General features: G+C 35.1%; 1 protein-coding gene across 1 annotated transcript; it reads left to right on the plus strand.

Annotated features, from left to right (window-relative positions):
* Positions 1-1086: 1086 nt before the first annotated feature.
* On the plus strand, positions 1087-20833 carry nxph2a (neurexophilin 2a). The gene is made up of 4 exons (XM_041263105.1): positions 1087-1154; positions 1448-1626; positions 1944-2100; positions 17913-20833. Exons 3-4 carry the CDS (start codon positions 2047-2049, stop codon positions 18657-18659), a joined length of 801 nt encoding a protein of 266 aa, XP_041119039.1. The 5' UTR covers positions 1087-1154; positions 1448-1626; positions 1944-2046; the 3' UTR covers positions 18660-20833.
* Positions 20834-24053: the final 3220 nt, after the last annotated feature.

Here is a 24053-nt window from a genome sequence, read left to right on the forward strand (position 1 = left end):
ACTTGGGGTTATCTCGACCTCTAATAACTGGACTATTAATAATATGTAATGTTTTTACCGTAAAACACATCTTGTGTTCAAAATATAAAATTGCAAAAACAAATAAAAAAAAAAAAAAAAAAAAAAAAAAAACAGTGGTTAAAGAAACGGTCTTGTAAACACGAGGTCCCCGGTTCAAATCCCAGCTCAGCCATTGACTCATTGTGTGACCCTGAGCAAGTCACTTGACTGTGCTCCGTCTTTCGGGTGAGACGTTGTTGTAAGTGACTCTGCAGCTGATGCATAGTTCACACACCCAAGTCTCGTATCTTATAAAGCACTTTGTGATGGTGGTCCACTATGAAAGGCGTTATATAAAAATAAAGATTGTTATTAACAAGAGACAACTTGTAGTTCAGGGACATTCTCATGAGGCTTATACTTAATATAATTACTGAAAGACTAAACAAATATTATCACAAAGGGGTTAGAGATTCCAGAAAAAAAGAAAAACAAAACAAAAACAGACGTTTAAATGTAGGTGGCTGTAAACAGCTGTTTCTTAATCGTTGTATTTGGAATTAAAATATTTAAAGTGGTTTAATTTGTAATTGTAGTCTTTCATTTGTTCATTATGTTCAGAATTACAGTATCAGCCTGTGTGTATGGAACAGGATCAATTATATTCACATGTTCTGCACAGGATAAAGACAAATGTCGTGTAGTGTTACTTCTGACCACCTGGAGGAGCTCATAGAACACTCTGTGATACAGTTCACTTTAGAAACATTTAAAGAATAAAAATGGTTAAAGTTATGAACAAAGGTAGTAATATAGTTGCCAGCAGTTCGTTTGACAAAAAAACATAATCTATAGGCCAATAGTAACATAACTGAATACATTAAATACTTTAAGGATAGGATCAGACATTAGACGTTTAATGTCGTACAGCAGTCATAGGAAGCTAGCAACCAAGGGGTTAAACTACAACTTGACAATATGGAATCCTGCATATCATAGGCACACAAGGCATGGGTCCGACTCCAAAAGAAGAGCTATAATTGGTTCTCTAAACTCGCATCAGTGGTCCTGCATCAGTCTGTGAATGACTACTGCGATTTTAACTTGTTCCTGCTGTGTACGGCGAATACTGAACAGACAAACGAACAGCAATGGTATGAACTAAGTTTTCCCATAGATGTTTTTTTATACATATTGAAAATACACACGCACACACGCACACACACACACACACACACACACACACAACGGTGTATGTATTCCTTTGTAAAACAAAAATGATTATAAACAGATGCAGAGGGCTAAGAGGATTTGAGCCTGGACTTCACTAACCCATGCACCAAGAAGACGATTACATATCTTCTTAATCAAGACAGATCTATACAATTCAGTTACTGTAAGTTTTATTTAGAGTGAAGGTTTTTTTTTTTTTTTTTTTTTTTTTAAGAACCAGGTTAATTGAGAGTGCAATCACAGAGGATTCCCTCGGCTGTATAAATTGCATCTCGTTAAGAAGTCGCCTGCTGGATTGGAAGCAACTCAGGTGAACTACTTGCACTGCGCAATATATAAATAAGACTATATTCTCTCGACCACCGGGGTCCGATACATCAGCTTGGATGTAGGGTAAGATCAAGTATATTGTACTTATTCATTATGAAGTAATTAATGTGTAAAACAAGTGACAATGCTATTATTAAATGTGGCAACAAACAAACAAAACAAAAAAATGAACAATGAAATATCTTTTTCGTATTCTATTTTCAACAGTGCAGTATACCGTGTATGTCGTGGTAATCTGCAGTATGCATTGTGCACGTGAAGGAGCTCGTTTCAAATGATCCGTCATATTAAAACTATACATAGTGTTTACAGTTATTCAAATTGTATTTTATTCTGTTTTTTTTTTTTTTTTTTTTTTTTGTCTTTTTTTAAACTATTAGTTGATCACAGTGATGCTGCATCCCTTTATCCAAATCTGCCCGTTAAAAGCGGATATATACAACATCCAAGTAAAATAATTGATTCAGCTGAGACCAAATAAAGATGAAGTACCTTCATTCAATCTGTTTGATTCTGGCACATTGTTTCATTCAAGTGGTGAGTGCATTTCCAATAATATTAATACTGGTATATTTTAATACATTTATATTGTTTTAATTTTTTAAAATATTAAAATAATTAGTTTAAAGATGATAAATTACTCTATGTTCCTGAACAATTTTGCTTAAAACTGTGTAATTGGACTAAGTTGCATTATCATTACCAAATACCATTATACATTGGCTAAAACTGACGTATATGACTTATACTCTGGGCTGTAATTTAATGCAACATTTTAGTATAAATGCTGTGGAAATATGAACTTTGAAAATCTGATGATTCCTGTAACAGAAGAACATTTTTATTTGCACAGAAGACACTGACATCATACACAATGAAATGTATTTGTTTGTATTTTTGTACATAAGGTTTGTGAGATGATGGATAAGACTGCAGTCTTGTCAATTAAGACATAATCAGATATAATGATGATTAATTCCATTAGTAAATCAAGTCCTTGCGTGAACATAAACATAGGTCAAAATGTGGAATAATATTACCAAAATATGAAAAAGAAAGAAAGAAAGAATTACAGGTTTATTATCAGATTTTATTTATATGACCCCACTTTACTCCAGATACCTGTACCATATTTAGTCAATCACTTAAATGTCTTTTATTATTGATATATGCTATCACTAACACAGTCCAATTGCAGTTGGTGGTCACACAATACCAGTAGAGATAATTGCATTTACATTTTCTCTGTTATACAGTACTAACTGATTGTGTAAAAAAAATTGTGTTATCAGAGACATGACTTTGAAAAGTATCAGTTCTTTGTTCGGAACCTTGCATTTTGTAAGATTTCCAGTTCTTCTTGTGTAGTACTACCAAAAGAAAAGATGAGCTTGGTTTTGTAAACACCCATGTTAACCTGTCTTAAACCTTGTTGAGAATGAGTTCTTCTCACTACACTAATTTCAGTGGGTTGGTATTGTAGCTGCCGTTAGAAATCACAGCTGGTCCTCAGCCTAAAACAATCAACATTACATTTAGAAATACTCAAAGAAAGTTAATAAATCCAGTGACAAATGTTTCAATTAAAAAGCTTTATCAATTACCTTATTGAAGAAATGAAGAGATTGAAAACTGTGTCATTTCAAAAGTTTATTTTAGTATTTTAAAAATGCATCTATTTCTAAATGACATTTTGTCAAAGACATTCCCACCTTATGAATTTGATTTTATCAGGTAGTCTATAATGATGGCTTTAGTATATTTTGGGGACTTTTACTGTTGCTGAAAATGAAGGGTTTAAATTAATAAAACGTAATGATACAGTGTGTATGGCTATAAAGTTACTTGTAGAAAATAACGATACATTATTAAAAGTTACGGTAACCCTAGTTCCCTGAAAGAGAAGACAACCAACAACCAATACTTTTGGCATATGCCTGCCTCAGGTCAGGTATTTACTGAGCATTTCATGTCAGAGCTGCCGATAGTCCTCTCTGGGGAGTGATGTCCTCGGTCCCGCCTACCGAGGGAATAAGTAGTTACTCTGCGGAGATCATGTTCTCTTTTGCATCGAACCCGCAAATTCAAGTTTATTGGTCTATTTCAGGGAACGGGTTACATCCGTTACCTATCGTTCCCTTTCAATTCGAAGACGACCAACAACCAATACTTTTGGGAAAGTATATGAAAGCCGTCGCAAGGGAGCTTGAGCGGACAGCAGATGAGGGACATCTCGCTACAACCAAACTAATCTTTGTGGTGTGAGTGTGCAACTTCAAGGACCCTAATGCCTAATGAAGGCATAGAGGGATCTACCACCTTGAGTCGATAGAACCTGGTGAATGTATGTGGAGTAGCCCGGTCAGCAACAGTACAAATATCAGTGAATGAGGCACCTCTAAAGAGGGCCCATGACATAGCCACTCCTCTGGTAGAGTGTGCGGCCACCCTCCCAGTATATGCAGTCAAAATTGTGTCCACAACCCAGGTGGACAGTCGCTGCTTCGAGAGGGCTTGACCCAGGGTCCTTTCACCATGACAGATGAAGAGCCGGTCAGACTGACGCAGCGCTCTTGTCCTATCCACATATCATCTCAATGCCGGATCCGGGCAGAGGGAGTTCAATCTCCGAACCTCTTTCGAAGAAAAAGCAGAAGGATGGAAAGTCTCCAGTTCCACTGATTGATTTAAGTGGAATGACGTAACCACCTTAGGGAGGAAAGTGGGGTTTGTATGTAACGACACCTTGCTTCCATCATCCCAAACATGCATACAGGAGCTGTGCACTGACCGAGCCTGTAGCTCACTCACTAATGTTTTTACTTCTTGTCTGAGGGTCGTAATGCCTCGAAAAGAAGGAGGGCCCGCTTGGAACTGCAGTGCATAACCAGTGTGTACGGTGCAATTGCACCAATATTGCAGATGGTGTTGTGTGAATGGGAGGGTCTGAGACTGCAAGCCTTCAGGGCCTCTGCTGAGGCAGCTGAGGCTGGAGAGTAGCCTGTCTTGGAGGCTGCCTAGGCTGCTAATAGTGTAACAATCCAGCTATTGCAAGACTGGAGATGGAAATTACCGTTGAACACAGGCACAAAATAAATGGGTAAACAGAAAACACTTGTATAAAACAGTAAAATAAACAAATCTCGGGCACTATTCTCTACTGCTTCACAGTGTCATAAGCTCCTGCTGCATGTCAAAAGCCCTCTCTGAGCTACTAAAACCACTCTGTTTTATAGCCCAGCATTTGCAATCATAAGTCCCCGTCCAACACCACCCCAAAGTCTTGTCAGTGTCAATGTCAGTGCTCGTGTTGTAATAGTTTTCCCTCATGTGTAACAAACAGGCTAAAAACACTGTGTCACAGACAATATCCTGAAAAAAAAAATAATAACATTGAAACATGTGATTTACAAAGAAATTATGGGAAAATACAAGTGAAGAAATCGAATTTATAAAAGCTAAGCACTATGTTTGGTATGTTAAAATAAACACTGTGTTTTGACTACATTTAACACAGAACAGTTTTGTAGCATGTGACGCTACTGTAGTTTTATAAGTATTTTAATATAATGTAAAAATGACCGATGCGGTAGTTCTAGGTATGTATGTACGCCCAGTAGTTCCAGTGTTAACCTCCTTGTTCTCCGTCTTTCGGGTGAGACGTTGTTGTAAGTGACTCTGCAACTGATGCATGGTTCACACACCCTAGTATTGTCACTTGTGAATTGCTTTGTGAAGGTGGTCCTCTATGAAAGGCGCTATATAACAAATATATAAATATATACAGCCATGTGTCATGTGCTCAGCTCGGTGTCCGAACTGCAATACCTGCCGTGGTTGCCCTGAAATAGTCTAGTCTAGCTGTTTTTTTTTTTTTTTTTTTTTTTTAATTTATGCATGTAACTGTTTTTTTTTTTAGTTTATTTGCCCTTAACAATGACTGATAAGAGCAATGGACTCAAAAGGAAACCTCAGCTGTGAATATTTCCTGCTAAGAGTCCCATATACACACACTGAATACGTCATTGGAAAGCCTTGAGTCTGTACTTTTAAACAAGCCAGGTAGGTGTCTGAGTAATATGCGCGTAATCACTGGGCTGAGTGTAAAGATATAAATAAATATTTGCATGAGTACAATATAATGGGACATTTTTGTAAAACTATATTATCTGGCCGAAGAGTCAGGAATGTAACCCCAATTTATAACATTGTTCCTATGGGAAAATGTGTTTCGACTTACGACTTCGACTAGCTAGCGACTATATAGTATATATATATATATATATATATATATATATATATATATATATATATATATATATATATATATATATATATATATATATATATATATACACACACACACACACACACACACACACTGTGGACCGCATGCTGGCGTACGTCGGTGTATTGACCTCGTCTAGCGTATCGAATGTCACTCACCTCGTGTCGGAGTCTGTACATATAGTGTATATATATATATATATATATATATATATATATATATATATATATATATATATATATATATATATTATATATATATTTTTTTTTTTTTTTTTTTTTTTTTTTTTTTTTTGAGACCCAACGCACCGAGGTGGGTTGGGGGTTAATGTATGCGAGTCTACTGTACAGTGGGGTGAATCAGATCATTGTTTTTTTTTTTTTTTTTTTTTTTTTTGTTTTTTTTGTTTTTTTATATCTGCAAGCAGTGAAGAAACAGACACATGCATACACTCACAGAGCAGAAGCTGGGGGGTAGGGTATATTTTTTTTTAGGCCGCACACCAAGGCCGTTTTTTCAGCCTCAGTTCTCAGCAGCCGGGTTTCGGATTCTGGTGAAGTGGCAAGCTGACTTCCAGCAATAAATTGCAAGGGAATTAGCAGAAAAACTCAAAGTGAGAGCTCTTTTACAAAGAATCAATCACGCAACTGGAGAGGTTAGTTTTACCTACCTGATTGTCAGAAGCAAAAGAGAATGTGATCTCTGCAGAGTGACTACAATCTCCCTTGGTAGGCGGGACCGAGGATGTCACTCCTCAGAGAGGACTATTGGCTGCTCTGACATAAAATGCTCAGTAAATACCTGACCTGTGGCAGTCAGATGCCAAAAGTATTGGTTGTTGGCCATCTTCGAATTGAAAGGGAACTGTTCATCTCCCTTGTTAAAAACACTGGGTGGGGTTTTTCAACACCTCAGGAGCTATGTAGCTGATACAGCCAGCCACAGATATAGTCCTCTAGTTAAAAAATGTTAATTAGAATTCCAGACTTCCTGTCAGTAGAAGCCCATAATATAGTGCTAGTCAATTAAAAAGCTGGTCTAGATTTTAATTGCATGGGGACGTTTTGCACTTTGTCAGAATGTGCCGGAACAGTGTCCTTAAATCTGCCATGTACGGTAGTTAACATCTTCCAATATAAAAAAACCTGTGTACAGTGGGTATGCAAATATATTCGGTTTCACCAGCACCCTGCTGATCTACCTATACAAAGGAGTACCTGTATTAATTTATGGTATACATTTTTCTTTCACCTTTTACAAACAATACGTATTTACATTTTTTATATTTTTTTCTTTAAACCAGTCTGTAGTGGCTCATTAGTCTGCAAGCCTTGGATGTGTGTGTGTGTGTGTGTGTGTGTGTGTGTGTGTGTGTATATATACACACACACAGTGTGTGTCAGTACACTACGACAATTAGTTAGTCTCAACAATAAAAGGGTTCGACATAAAAATATAGTATTATTTCATATCATAACAAAACCAACAAATACCTTTATAATAATCACAAAAAATATATTGGTACAAATCAAAGTTTTATAGCAATTAAAATAACACTAGTTTTCATTTAAAAAAAAATGGCTATAAATTTATATCAGCTGTCTACCCATGTACAAATGTAAAAAATTATAAAAATTTAAACATCCAGAAAAACCTGGGTTAATGTAGTGCTTGTTTTTATTGTATTTTAAACTGCTTATGGAGAGCTTTATGAAAAGCATCAGCAGCTGCTTTGCGTCTGATATATCTTTTTTTACTGCTGCCTTTTGTCTCTATCAGTTTTTTCTTGGCCTTTTTTTTATATTGCTGACAGTTTCCTGATACAGTATTCCCATTGCTGTTTATTTAAATTGAAAGTGTATAATGTTTATGTTTCCCAGTTCTGACCATTTCAGTAGGTTAACCTTATTATGCTTTTTTAAACTGGATTTTGATTGCATTGAATGCGTGCTTGAGTGATTGCATACAATATCATTCTGTAATTCCAGGAAAAGACCTCAACATGGAAACAAAGTCGCTAATTCTGCTTTTACACGCCAAGTGTTGCATAGACATGTTCTCTGGTGCTACAGAAAAGAAAAAAAAAAGCCTGCGTACCATAATCTCACAAGACTTTCCAAATAACCCTCAGTGGTGGAAACTGATGTATTTACCTTTATACTTTGGTTCCTACTTAAAATTACTAAAGCCAAAGATTGTGACCTTTACTATAACAGCTTGCCATTTCTAACTGAGAGTGGGTCTCTGTGAGGTCATTATGCATCCAGTGACAAATCGAGTTGCATGCCACGTATATTTCCCTTGGGAGCTGCTTCATCATGTCTCCCTGTTGGCCTTGGGTCAAGTGCGTTAAAGTGGACTTAGAAAGTAGAAATGGGAAATTGAATGACCTGGCAAAATCAAAAGATCACAACCTTTGTTGGTTTGTGCTGCTGTGAGATGTAGCATTTTATACAATTTTAAATAATTTCATGCAAGATAACTCATTAGTGCAGACGCTGCTTGTTTTATTAAATATTATCCATTCACTGCCAATGCAGAACAATAGGGTTGGATATTTGATTGGCATTATTTGTTGCTCCCAAATTTGTTATTTGGTTCCCAATATAACAAAGGAAAATATTAAACAATAAAAAGTATTAAACCTAAATAATGCATATTAATACTACTGCATATTGAAAAGCACTGAATAAACAAAAAATCATGGCAATATTTAGGAAAAAAAAATATTTAAAGCTAAACAGTAGTTTCTCCCCTCTGATGTTTTTGTAAAAGTATTCCATAATAAATAAATACATAATATATTTTATATAGCGTCTTTCATAATGGACCACCATCACAAAGCGATTTATACAACACTAGGGTTTGTGAACTATGCATCAGCTGCAGAGTCACTTACAACAACATCTCACCTGAAAGACAGAGGTTAAATGACTTGCTCAGGGTCACAAAATAAGTCAGTGAAGGAGCTGGGAGTTGAACTGGGGACCTGCTGGTTACAAGCCTGTTTTGTTAACCTCTCTACCACACAGCCTCCATCAAATGGATGCTTATAGTAGTGGTAAGTGGAGATACAATCATGAGGCTCAACTAGGGACATACTGTACAGTACAAGTAGGGCTTATTTATAGCCCCATAGAACCTTCAATGTGTAAAACCGTGAAGGTGCTAAGAACTTGTTTCATTGTGCAGTTCGTATTGTTATTATTTGTCAGAATCTACAATATATTGTTAGAAGGGTTATGTATATGTTAGATGTATAAATCGAACCCTGTTGACATTGGTTTAGTGCAAACTTTGAGCAGTACAAAGAGTGTGTATGATAAGACTAAAATACGTGTTTGTTAATAGAGCTACATTAAAGCATAGCCAGTCAGTGGTTTCAAAATTATTGTGATGTCACTCTGGATACAAAACAAGCAAAACAATGTAAACTTACGCAGTAGTGCATTGTTAGGGACAGATCGGGATTGAACACATTATCTGGCACACGCTGTTTACTTTTCCAAATCCACAAAACAGGTGCCTGGCAGGCTCACGGTGGATGGAACTGTACACTGTAGTAAGCACCGTCTTCCTCAATTTGCTATCAAAGTCTGAAAGACTTCTGATTATAAAATGGACAGAAATGTAAACAATATACACACAATACATTGGTATTATTCTAAAAAATATAACTGTACTTTTAGATGCCCAGAAGATTGGACCAAGCCAAACTATATTAATTTAACTACACAAAATACAAGATAAACGTAAATGTCATCTTCGCATGTCCATCTACCAATTCTAGCACCATAACAAATCAGATCCCAGCTAACCCTTTTTCATGAGTCTTTCATCAAACAACACATTTAAAATACATTTTAGATAAATAATCTGAAGTACATCATTAAAACTCCAATTTCAAGGCAAGGTTTTAAAAAAAGGAATTTAACCACAACAGCTTGATTTGCAATGCTTCCTTTTTCTAATGAATCTTGCATACATTCCATCTCTGGAGGCCTCCTTGGAGTTAAATTATGTGATATTTTGTTTTCTTTAAAGACGTACTAGCTGCTGAAAGTGTAATAAAACTTGCAGGGGGATTAAGCATGCTCCTTAATCTCAGGATTCTGATAATACAGCATTGGCTGATTGATTAGTTTTTCAGGAAGCTTATGTCAAAAAACTAATCCGTATTTGGATTGTGCTGGCCTTCTAAGGTTTTCCACTCCAGCATTTTATCATTGCAACGAATTACAGAGCTGCAGGCCTGTGATAAGGCATTTCTTTCTTTCATAGTACCTTCCCCATGGACAATAAAATGCTGTTTATTTTCTTCAAGCTGATGCAGCTGAGTCTTCAGTTGAAACCCTCCAAGGGAATCCATGTAAGGGGAACTTACATGGATCTCAAAATTGCTGAGCAACTGAGAAAAGAAAAGAGCTGTAAGCTTGTAACCTATGAATTCTCTAGGGACGGATTAAAACTGGATTGTATATAGTTTGTCTATAGACAGCTCTGCTTCAGTTTGCAGGAGTCATTTTGGGATTTAGCCCTTGTAGACAGCTATCTGTATTTTCTTGTAAGTGTGGTACATTTTGTGTGATGATGCCAGTCATGCTAATCACTCACAGATAGTGTTGTCACAGACATTTTTAACTTGTACCATCAATACAGGCCCTTAGTGTTATGCATTACCTGTCAGATCTTGAGTGGGCAAGGTGGTGAGTAAAGTCAGGATGATAGCTCCTCTAACTTGAATACAAACTATTTCTGCCCCAGTTCTGACATAGGTAGACAAATGGATGGTGACCTTTTCCAATCAATTAAAATCTAGGACTATGTGGGAAATTATAGAAAGGAACAGCACTGGTCTACCAGAGACGAGAGTTTCCTGGTCATGCTGGTTCAGCATTTAGACAATGGAATGAACAAGATTGAACCTTCTGGTAGCATGATGGCAGAACTGATTTGGGTTCATGATATGAATACAACGCATAGATGCACACACAAGTTACGTTTACACAAAGCTTTTTTGTAGCCTTTGTTAAATACAGTACAATGAACTAAAATGACCCAATACCCTAATATGTTTAATATTTTGAACCACTGGGACTTATTCCAATCAAGGTGATGAAAGTGTTTTTATATGACAGTCCTACTGGTGTCAGTGTGGTGGTGGGTATCATACTCATTCAACACTATTGCTACTTTAATTGGCAGATTGATGCCTAAATTGGCAGGTAGTGCATTGAAACTGCAAGTAAGTTGAGAATGTCAAGCTTGTATAGTACAGGGTGTTCCATGCATAAGGACAATTTCAGTACTGTTCCTTGACTCAAATTGCAGATCTTTCTTCACTGGTAACATCCGTCTGTGCATTATTCCTATGCTTACAGGAAGGAAGTGTGGAGTTCTGATAAATGGAGGAATTTATGTAACTAGTAGCCCAAATGAATATGCATTTCCTGTGAAAAAAAGACAATATAAATAGACTACAGTTTGATTGTTCAAAAATAACTACATCTACATACTTTACTTGAGAAGCAGAGAACAGAATTCTCACAATTGAGAATGTACACAGCAACAACTTCAATATAGTTTTTTATAAAGCACCTCTCATGAAAAAACATTATATAGTGATAATAATAGCCATTTCACTGGCTACTCCAGTTTATAAAGTACATAATACATTAGTATTATAAAAAAGAGTAATGCGCATATTCAGGTTTAATTACAAAAGCTGATCTAAAATTACTCACAGTTCGTGGAGAAAATTACATTTTTAAATTGAGAAATTAAGTTATGCCTGATTGCGTTTGTTCCCCAAAGTTAATTGAACATACAACACTCCCTGGTTAGTAGCATCTGGTTGATTTTGAATGTAATTGAAATAATCGTAACTGGCTTTGTTAATAGAAATGATATAATACTGCAATGGAGCACTCATGCAGGTGCCTTAAATTGTTAATTAGGTCACAAATTGTACTTCAGAAAAATGTGGTTTTAATTAAGTAAGGCCTGTAGGCTGACTGGGGGCATTTGATGTCAACATTAATCAATGTGAAGGTATTGCAAGGAAAAGTCCAGGCAACAATGATCCTTCCAGTCTCTGACTGGACTCATCATTTTAAACATGTACTGCAGACTCAGCATTATACTCCTGTCAGTAACAATAGTCTTCCTTCGGGTCAATAATTGTCTACTTTAGCCCTCTCTTCAGTCCATATTTAATATACTGAACCTGAATTAATATATGAGTCAGTCAAGAAAATAAGTGAGACAAGATTGGATAGTAAATATGACTTTATATATTTTGTTTAAATATAGGTGATATGTAAATAAATAAATAACAGAAAATGTTTTTGAAGTTCATACAGTATAGTTAGCAAAGTTTTTCTCTGTGTCTGGTTTGCCGACTACTGCATAATCCAGTTTATATTCTGCCCGTCATATTTGTTTATATCGTTGAGTTGAATTTGTTTGAGTTTCAGAAAACAGTGATAGTGGCATTTGAATCACCACTTTAGTGTTTGGAGTATCTTTATTTTGTAGTATGTTTTGTAATTAATTTTCTGTTAACTCACAAACAGTGCTCAGCCATTTTCTCTTGTGAAGAGTGCAGGGGAGAAAGGCATTCCTCTGAAAAGGGGCGGGGCTGACAGTGATATGAATAAATCACATGACAGACTGAGACTATTGACTAGTGGTGTAAGGATGTTAGGGCAATAGTTCAATCTATTTTTCCTCCTATTTCCAATCACTGACTATATATGATGTTCCTAAAAGTGCTAGGGTTAAATTTAGCAAATGTAGGGATGTGTTGTGAATCTGTTATGAATTTCCTTTGGTTTGGTAAATACAAAAATGTACTATAAGTTAATTATTAAATTGAATAAATGACACCCACTATAAGAAGCATGCAAAATAGAAAAAAAACATGCCTGTTGCAAAAGGAACATTTTGGCATTGATATAAATGAGGATATTCAGGCAAAAACTAAAGTGAATACCCCTGACCCCTGACCCCTGTCATGTTTTCTGCGTGGCAGCTTTGTGACAAGATGAGGGAGTGAATTTTGATAATCTAAACAGTTATCACAGCCATTACTCCAATTAATCAGTCACTAGATGCAATCAAAAGCAGCAGCATAACATCCATTTGCTGGTTGCTAGAAATAAATAGCACGCCGTAGGAGTGGCTCAGGGCTCGTGATTAACTATTGGTGTTTTTGTGGTACATCCTACTGAACATTAAAATACTCATTGTTGACTTTTTAAATACACTGGTTTTGAATAAAATACACTGTTTTGTTACAGAAACATTGTTATTCGTTGAAGGATTGTGGCAATGTGGTTAATAGTGTGCAGGTGCAGTGTGACAATTGTAATCCAGGTGAAAAGGTTTGTTTTTATTAATTATTTTTGTCCAGTGCCTGACAGCAAAAAAACAGGAAATAATAATGATGGTAAGTAATACAGCGGTGTGTATTACTTACATTTATAATCTCCCAATCTGGTCCCGAAATAATAGTCCCATTCTTGTATTCCCACATTAAACACAAAACAAATACACAAGTTTGTTAGGGTGTGAATTAGTGATTGTGGTGCAAGTGAAGTGCTGTTCTGGGTTTGTGCTGGCCTCTGGCGACAGCTCCAGAACTTGTTAGTCATCTAGTGAACACACTCAACAATAGACAGTACAAACAAACACTGTTTATTTCACCAAAAATACAGGTCCTTCCAGGTCAATGACATCCAAAATGAAGGACCAGATAACATTGCTTCAACCCCTATTCATACCGTCACTCATGACCCCTTGGTAAATTATTGCAGCTGCTTCGGTAATCCGCTGCTGCCACATCATTTACCTTCTGGGTCAGTGAGTTAGTGTATCGAAGCTCTGTCTCTTTTCTACATGACCGACTTCCTTTTAACCCTCGGAATGTCCAGAGTATTCTGTTTACTTAGCGCCCTCACAGGTCGAGAGGGAGATTTACCACCAAAAACCATTGTCTTTCTGTCACAAGGATAAATACATATTTGCCTGGCACAATTATCATTATCAATAGAGATAACGCCCTAATATCACAAGGTTAAGTTTACTGTATATACATTTGTCCAGTGGTTGTTGAACAAATTTTATTTTGAATAAATTTCCCATTACTTTGAACATTATTTGTCATGTTTATAACATTTGGCTTAAAAATACAACACCATTATTGCAATACCAGGGCTACCACCATGCTCATCTATTAACGTATTGTCATAATCATGTGCTATGGACCATTTGGGCTTGTTATTTCGACTTGTTCAGTAAATCTAATTCATCTCCTGAAACATCTGTCAGCTAGAGGCTGTTCTTAATTGAAGAGTGAAAATATTATTCTGATTGGAGCCTGCTGTTTCAGGATTATTAGCATGGCTCTGAGAAAAACAGTTTTTATCTTAAGTTTAACTAAAAGAAAGTATGGACTTTTTCTTTCTTTTTCTTAATCATTGCGGTAGGTTTTGTATTGGGTAAACCATGAAGAGAATATAACTACCTAAAAAACACATTGATATTTAGGAACATTAGGAGCTTCTCTGCTTCTAGAGCAGTTTGTGGACGGGCTTTATCTTGTTAAGATGTGGGATCAATGACAGTAGAAATCCATGAAGTACAGCTATGACCAAAGATTTTGCATCACCTAGAATTTTAGGATTGACACACAGTGGCCAAATATTATATATATATATATATATATATATATATATATATATATATATATATATAATATATATATATATATTGATATAGTTTATAATATTTTTACTTAACATCATGTAATCAAAGAAATGACAACAGTAGTCACATTTTGCAAGCTTTCATTATTCAGCAGGTTTTATTTGATATTATCAAGCAAAGTGAGTTAATTCTATAGGGGGATGAAAAACTTTTGCCCATAGCTGTAGATTATCCCTCACCATAGCACTAAGCTTCAACCACCCCTGAGAATGGCCTGCTCAGGGTCTGTCATCTACAGTGTTGGAGCCTTAATAACTGTTCAATTCAACAGAAACTTCAGCATAGGTGGCTGATACAAGGTCAGTGTTGGACAGGAGAGCAAAGGTCATATCAAACCCAGTTTGTACCGGCTGCTCTTTTTTCATCAGCAAACATTTATCTTGCATTGTCATTATTCCAGTGATTAAGACTGATAGCTCTTGTGGCAGGCTGTTCAAGTCATCAAAAATTCCACTTTGTTCTGTAGCAGGTATGGGTTTCATTCAGGCCTCAGCAAATGCCCTAAACCATGGCTCTCAAGGCAGTCTCAAAAGGCAGGCTCTTTTGAGTGAATCATTTTACAAGCTAACAATTTGAAGCACTGTAAAGATCGATCTTTTTGTAAGGGGATTAATCTATTGAAGCAGCTTCTCATGTTAGATTTAAGTACAAGAGATAGTAGTAGGCTTGGCAGAATCAGTGAATCATCCCATCATGAATGATGTAAGTCAAGGTAACACTAGCTGTGTTCTGTCAGCGTGGAGAAGTTTATTGTGCAGAGCATTTGATTCTGAACTGTGAATACTGCTGCCTGCAGCTAAGTAGAAAAGGCAAATGGTAGTCGTAGGTGGCAACCTCTTTGATATTTATTCCTCAGTTATTTAATTTGATTGTATTTGTTTTTAGAATTTATATGACTTTATATTTCTTAATTGAAAAATTGTACAGTGTACAGTATCTCTACTGAAATGTATTTCAAACAAGTGTGTCAGTAGCATACATTCCCAGCCACTGCTATGGATCGAACTCAAGATGTCATTATTATAATATATATTTTTCTTTTGTGCTAAAATGGTGTCTGATATTCTATTAAAAATCTTGCAAGCCCTGGAATAGAGCGACGTTATGAACTAACTTCATTTATTTTAATTATCTCTAGCAGCTTGCATTGTGTGGAGGGAATTCTTTAATACCTCTGTATCATGAGTGCTGTTATACAGCCTTACTACTGTTCATATTTTCTTAGTCTACTTTGAGAATTGGACAATTACTGTGTACAGTGTAGATTTGTAGAAGGCAGTTTGATGTGAATTGGAATTTGTGTGATGAATCAGAATGAATATAATAGCGTAATATATATACCATATTATGAGATACTAAAATTTAGCCATTTTATAAATGGTGAATCATACGCACATCCCACACTTTATACAGTCCAATAGGAATCTTTAAACACTGACTTGCAATATTTTCCCTGACGAAAATGTCAGTCAATTGTTTTTCTCTAAAATGACTGCGGTGTGCAAGCCATTCTTTATGAATGGAATGATAATAGATTACCAGAGCTCTCTAGTTTAGCATGAAACAGCTATCACAGACTGTCACATCTGTTTGACAAAGATTAGGTAAGAAACTACATCTGCCTGACAGTGAAAGGAAGGTTCTATTACATCAACCAAATTAAGTTTTAATTAGATTTTCCTAAATGACCAAAACTGTCAATCTACAAAATTGTAAATGGCAACATATTGATTGGCTTTTTGTAATTATTATTTGGTTTATATCACCCCATAATGTGTTTAACATTAAATGGAGACTTTATGGTTTACAAGTTATGAATTGAGAATTATGTTTTACTGTTTTAATTATGAAGTTCACAAATCACATCCATTGTCCAAAACTATACCGTCTGTTGAGGATAAAGCAAGCTGATTTCAATTGACTTTCTTTTTACATTGAGCTACTACACATATTTTTGAAAATAATGCATTTCATCAGTTCTCAAATGATCTAGGAACCAATGCTTTTCACTTCTTAACTTTCAAGAGGCTAGTTTTGGTCACCATGGCAATTATCTTTGTGTCAAGCTACAAGAAATATCTACCCAAGGGATATGCTGCCAGTCTCCTCACAAAAGTAATGTCTAGACTGAATGAAACCTGGCTATTTTGTTTGTTCCAACTAAATTTGCACTTCTAAGGTATTGTATCAGAGATGCAAAAGTCATACTTTCAATGATATTCCATACTTACTGATACATGGTTAAAGCATTTTTTGTTCATTTAATTTTGCAGTGAAAGAGAACTTGTCCACCTTTTTTTAGTGGTAAAATTACTTTATAAAGGCTTCTCCATTATGAATTGCCCCATTATGCATTCATAATACATGATTGTGTGATTAAATACTAATATGAGCATGTAATGAATTTTAAACACTGTAAATTAGTGTCAAAGCAATGCAAAAAACTTAATTAGTATAGAAGTTACCTGCAAATCTAGTTTGAAAACTATGTTCATGTATGGTTCAATTTCATGTACAGCACGATTACAATTAAGACAGAAATCTGTCCAGTTCATTTGCAAGGTTTCTAGCAAGAACTACATATGTTCCTACAAATCATGCTCTGAGATATGCCTTAGGATAGAAACTGCATCTAATTACCAATAAAACATCAGCTCAGCTTATTGCCATGAATTATTAAGGTTTGTATCTGAAGTGGATTTGATATCAATACTGAACAAAAAAGGCTACAAAGAATGACATTTTTAAACGTAATTGATGAAGGCTTCTTGGCTTTATTAATCATATTGTTAAGTGGGGAAATGTACTGAGTAAGCAGCAGTACTGTCACTTTTATTGACCTAATTGTGTTGCAGGGGAAATTTATAAGCCATCAACGATTCAAATTCCTTCAGTCTTGAGACATGCAATTGAATTAATTAAGATAATATAATTCAAAAGAGAATTATTTACAATATTTATGTCTATTGTATGGGTGCTTTTTTAAACTTAAATTGTGTATATTGTGTGTAAAAAAAAAAATAGAATGTCTACTTTTTTATATTACTTCAAAAAAATGACATTACTTCAGTGTATGTTTGCAGTGTACATTGACTTATAGAGGCTGTTTTATATAAAGAATACTTAGAGACAGTATTAACCAGGTTCTGTAGATGCAACTCTTTTAGTTTGTTAAATTTCTCCTTTCAATAATATACTTTTTGCCATAGATGGAAAATATTATAGTTGCTAGAAGTGACAAACATGTTAAGAAAAGCAGTCAATTACAAACTGATTTTTTATTTTTTTTTAGGTTACATATGACAAAACCCAGCTACCAACAACAGAGCTTATAGAATGGAGGGAAACAGACAATGAGGAGACATTGGCTAACAGTGTTGCCAATTCACCAGTTGTAAATCCACTGCGACTTTTTGCAAGCGGGTCTCAAGTTCTCAAACAGAATATAAAAGACATAACGCACTTAGAAAATGTTGAAGATTTTTGGGACTGGCTAGCCAACAGAACAGACGTTCACGAAAACCATGTACGAACTAAACGCAGACCTATAGTGAAAACTGGAAAGTTTAAGAAGATGTTTGGATGGGGTGACTTTCATTCTAACATCAAGACAGTTAAATTAAACCTTCTCATAACTGGGAAAATTGTTGATCATGGAAATGGAACCTTCAGCGTTTATTTTCGTCATAATTCGACAGGCCTTGGAAATGTGTCTGTGAGCCTGGTACCACCCTCTAAAGTTGTAGAGTTTGAAATCTCCCAGCAGTCAACACTGGAAACCAAGGACTCCAAGGCTTTCAACTGTCGAACCGAGTATGAGAAAACAGACAGGGCCAAAAAGACAGCCCTGTGCAGCTTTGATCCTTCCAAGGTTTGCTACCAAGAGCAAACCCAAAGCCACGTTTCCTGGTTGTGTTCAAAGCCATTTAAGGTCATATGCATCTATATTGCATTTTACAGCGTAGATTACAAACTTGTCCAAAAGGTTTGCCCTGATTACAATTATCACAGTGACACTCCCTATTTTTCCTCAGGGTGATAAAATGTTCTTGCATGTTCATTGACCTCCTAGATTTCTCATGCAATTTGGGTATAATAGGATCAAACTTAGCTTCATGGATTAGCACCAATAATATTCATTTTTGTTATTTACTTGATGTAGGCTTACTCAGAGAGGTTTGAGAAAAGAAACAATGTGACCACCTCTGCCAAAGGATTCTGGACACGAGAAGTTAAAATGGACTTACGTTTGTATGGATTTACTTATTGTGTTTTAGTGAGGTACTTAAAATGATGAAGGAAGCTTTTAAAAATGTATTAGGAAACTGCCTGTAATCTGGTAAAACTGGCAAGTCATATTGGTACAGTAGATTTATGTGGTCATTAGAGAATAAAGAACTGCTGTTAACAATCAGCTGTCAGATGTAAATCCTGTGCACCCTTTCAGATATGTATCCATGATGGATGAAATGTTTAATACTGTAGCTAGCTTCATGCCAAGTATTACTCAATTAAAACACCTATGTATTACTGCAAAAATAATGTACAAATTATCAAATTGCCTCTTTTTAATGTATTACCCTGGCTTGAACTGCTCTGTAAGAACTTATCCTAGTTATCAAATTTTCCAAAATCAATACTTTGTTGCAAGGAAAGATATGTCAAGAGAAAGCCTATGGCAAAGCTTGTTTATTTCGTTAAGTCTAATATTTTGACAGTATTGCAAACAGATACATGGGCTTGTCATTCGTAAGTTTTGCAATTAACGTAATTATCAGGGTTATTTGGCAGTGAAGATGAGAATGATAATTTGTCTGGGATTTTGTGTTTGTTTGTTTTATCATTAATAGTTTTTCAGAGCCAATTGGTGCAGAAAAGTCTTTGCTGCCAGGAAAACCAAAACAAACACAAAACATGAACCTTTTCCTCTCCTTAACTGTCAGTTTCACACCATACCTGTAACTTAATCCTAATCTTAAAGTCACTATCAGATTATAAAATAGCTCTTCAATCCTCTGGGGGGATGATTAGAATATACATGCAAATACAGTAAATATAATATACTGTAATCTCATATATTGATTGTGATCCAATAATGTCACATTTCTTTTTACCTCATAATCTTTTATGCAATTTTGTCTTAACTTTTGGTATCCTGAGATATCAGAAAATTGTGTTGGTGACCATTTTTCTACAACAGCAATAGGCATTAGATTTATGATGATGTACATTCATTTCAGTTGTTTATAACCAGTAAAAATAAATATAACAAATTATTATTATAGCTGAGATGTATAAAATAATATTTTGAATGTTAACGTTGAATTTTTAGTATTGCATAAAACTGCTTTCGTGTTTCTTTATAGATTGTGTCAATGTTCCTTCTGATTAGAAGAATCACAATGACCCTTTTATGCTGTGATTAACATATTTATTTCCGGCTAAAATAAATTTGTGTTTGTTAAACCTGATTGTGTCTGATGGTTGGTTTTCCAGAATTCATGCGCCCTATTGTAATGTAATGTGTTCTTAATAGTTATGCCTTTTTTATGTTACTGTAAATGGCAATTTTAAAACTGTTGTACATCCTCATAAAGCATAGTCAATGGTATGAAAAGACCATTGTTATTGTCTCTGAAAGTCTTCACTAACAAAATGACTAAGAGCCACAGGCTGGCAGTACTTTGCCCAATGGTTCAAATCTTCATGCAGATATTTTTTTTACTGAAAAACTAAAAGGGTAAACTTTGCTAAGTAATGCCACCAAGTATTAAACTGTGACGAACACTGTCACTAAAAGGGAAATTGCCTGAACTGTCTGTGAATATATAATGAAACACTATACTTTGCTCTATGAATAATATGTGTGATAAATTAAGCCCTGGAAAAGGAAACTAGATCCTTTGAAGTTGTATTAAATTATTTCTTTAAAAGATAAGGCTCAAGCCTGTATAATTTTTTTTTTTTTTTTTTTTGTTAATATTTCATGTAATATATGCAAATGAAAACACTCATGGTTCATAATGCATGGTGAAAATATAATCTTCTGTTCCTTTTAGAGTTTGTGTATAAAAATTCATTGTGTAAAAAAGAGTGATGTGTAAAATGTTTTTAGAGATCAGGAAAGCAACACAGTATGTATATTACAATTAACTTGCCAAATCACAGGCACAAAAACACAAGACAATGTAATATTATATCATGTAAATAAATGAACCCTGTTATTGTTAAGCATGTTTGTTTTCTCTTTTTAATACACTTAAAGGTGAAATAAACATTGGTGTAAAAAGTTTGAGTTTACTAGAGCATATTTGCATGACAGCAACAGATGTAGGGTTGTGGGCTGCTTTAGATTAAAAGAGTGTTATATAAAGAGTCATAGAAAGCATAAGAAGGGCTGTCTGTTTTTATAGTTCAATCTCCAGAGAATCTGTATTGAACCATAGTACAGAGAAATCGTACAAAATTAAGAATTGTATTTTGAGTAACAAATTACCTCCTGCAATGGCTCCCAACACATTCTTAAACTTTAACATGATTTCAAATAAAATATAAAGTATGCAGTTTATTGTAGTTTTTTCAGATATATAAACATGTTTATACTGGGATGGGGTAATTATTTTCTAATTATATCTGCATAACAATTTCATTGTAATTGCATCATGCCAAATTACTTTTAGAACAGAATGTATTGCTTGGAGGCTTACTGTCTGTGTTTCCAATCTATTCATAATGATCTTTTTGCTTAAGTTCAGATTGTGATAATAGTTAAAAGAATAGTGTTTTTATATCTTATCTGATAACAGATTCCCTCCCCCCTGAATTCAAAAGATAGTTTGCTTTTATAGAGGATTCCATGTCAAGGCATATACAATACTTAAAATTACTCCAGAAGTTCACTTCAGTTCACTTTAACTAACATTCCCATAACTTTAACAATTTGAATTTCCTGTTTGACACAGCTGCTTATCCAGAGGGCTGTTTTAATGAGTCTGGCAGGTGAAGTGAAAAGCCCACACTTTTATCCTTGCAGTGGCATTCATTAATTTGCTAATTGAAATTGTATGCAACCTATTGCCTATTTATTTTTAAATTACTAGAAACTAAACAAATACAAAATCGGCCTCTGTAATTGAGGTAGTATATTGTAATCAACAAACAAAATAGAGCTTTAAAGCAAAGTGTCATATAGTTTATAGTAACTGCCACATGCATTCAGAATGTCTGCAACCCACTCCTTTTGTTCTTTCTTTCTTGCATGCATGTGGTTTTTATATTGATTCGGTCTGCACACCAAACCAAATAATAGGCAAGCATATTTTTGTATTATATTAACAGGTACTGACTGTACAGAGACCATCATTAATATAAAACTAAAAACAGCTGAATTCAATATTTCTTTCTTTGTCTCCAACAGAAGCATTGAGGCATATGGACTTTATGATCATCCTGCAAATATCAAATGGAGCAGTTTCTGAGATTGTGGCAATGAAAAAACAATTGGGCACAGGAAATAGAATGGAGAAAGAAAGACGTTAATAAAATAGATAGATTTATTGATACTGCAGATAGATAGATAGATTGATTGATTCCAGTATGAAGTAATTGATAATCTGAAAACCCAATATTTTAATAACATAAAATGTGAAAAAAGGTAAAATTGTTGACACCTTCAGGGAAGCACGTCCTGATTTCATCATGTCACCATCATTCCCAAACCAGCATTCAGTTGTTGTTCCTGGATCAACTACTGCTTTAGCCAATGGTAAACGATTTAACAAACTGTGGTTTGACATTTTCGCCCATCCCTCACTGTGGTGCGACATCATGCGCCCCTCCCCTGTCTGTGTCTGTTTCAGGGAGACTGATTTGGTTTGTTAACATTCTGGTTGTGTTGTACAGAGTGTCTATTGCCAATTCACTGCAGATATTGATACTCAGTTTCAAGCCTTCCTTTTATCCATGACAACTATTTAACATGTTTTGCTAAAAGTTCAGTCGCAAAATATAAAATACCTAGGAAGTGTCCCTCGATGACTACTTACGTTTTCAAATCTTCTGTCTCCCTCCACCAAGAAAAAGGATATCTGTTTGAACATAGTACTCCATTTGATCTTACATCAGTTCACATTTACATGAACAAAAATAACTCACTGTTGGATGAATGTTTCAATTTTTTCCAAAATGTAGTGGTTGGTGCATGATTTGGGGAGGTCCGCTTGTTTTTCACTAGAATGTCGGTTCCTGTAAGAAGTGCCTTGCTTCGATTCAAGATAAGAGTAATTGCAAATGCATACTGTGGAGGTACAATAGCCAATGAGGATACTGTTATCACTGCCAAACAGTAGCTCTAGGTTTGTATTTACCAGAACAGCTGTTAAAGGGATGTCACAGCTCTATTTTCTTAATTGAGACACCTACCAGCAACACTCAGAGACAATTCTTGAGGACCGACTTCTCTACCAGATAGTAAAAAAAAAAAAAAAAAAAAAAAAAAAACAAAAATGAGGAGGTATGTATCTTATAAAGCCTTCCTCAGTGGAATCCATACAGCACTTTGTAGGTTGAAATCAGCTCCATGGCAATATTGTTTAGTTGACTCAGTTGATTGATCCATGTTCAGTTAGATTAGACTTCAAAGTGTAACAGAAGAAATAGCCTCCAAATAATCCTTAAAAAGAGTCTTTACAGAGGTATAATGCTCTCTTAAACTGGTTTCCTTCCCTTCCTACATTAACTTGAAAGTCTGTTGTTGTGAATTTCACTGAATGAACCTCCACTCTACTGCACGTTAGTGTCACACAGTGGGCACAGGGCTGCTTATAGATCCTGCAGACAAAGACTTCAGTGAAATAGTTCATAACAATGACCAAATAAGGTCATGCCTTACAGGTGTTTATTATTTAACATTTCTGAAACTTTCTGAACTTTACAGAACCTTCCAGTTTGCTAACTTTACTGAAACCTTTTAATACCGAAAAATAGAATGCGGGTAATGCATTATAGTTTTCTGTAATGTTCCATTATCAATAAATTGAAATGAAACCTAATACACTAAAATATCATTCTTGTTAAGTTATGACAGTTCCTGACACATCACCTTGTTTTTCAGCTGAATTAAAAAGGGCACAATACAAACAGAATTACCCTCTGTCCCCATACTTCTTGTTAATTTTCAGTACCCAAACAATTGTACACGATGCACATGAGCAGGGTTAATGACAGAATTATTCATTTATTACGTGTTCAAATAATGAAGTGTTACCAGAATAACTGTATTAATTTAAAATAACAGTAATGCACATTACCACTTCCCTTACCAGCTTCATTTCTATCAGTCCAATTAGCAAAGGGTGTAGATTTGTTGTAAACATGCTGACATCCTCTCAGTATGTGATATATGCCAGGTGTCTTTTATCACTGCTAATTGAGT

Source organism: Polyodon spathula, chromosome 11 (assembly GCF_017654505.1).
Source record: "Polyodon spathula isolate WHYD16114869_AA chromosome 11, ASM1765450v1, whole genome shotgun sequence".
Lineage (NCBI taxonomy): Eukaryota > Metazoa > Chordata > Actinopteri > Acipenseriformes > Polyodontidae > Polyodon > Polyodon spathula.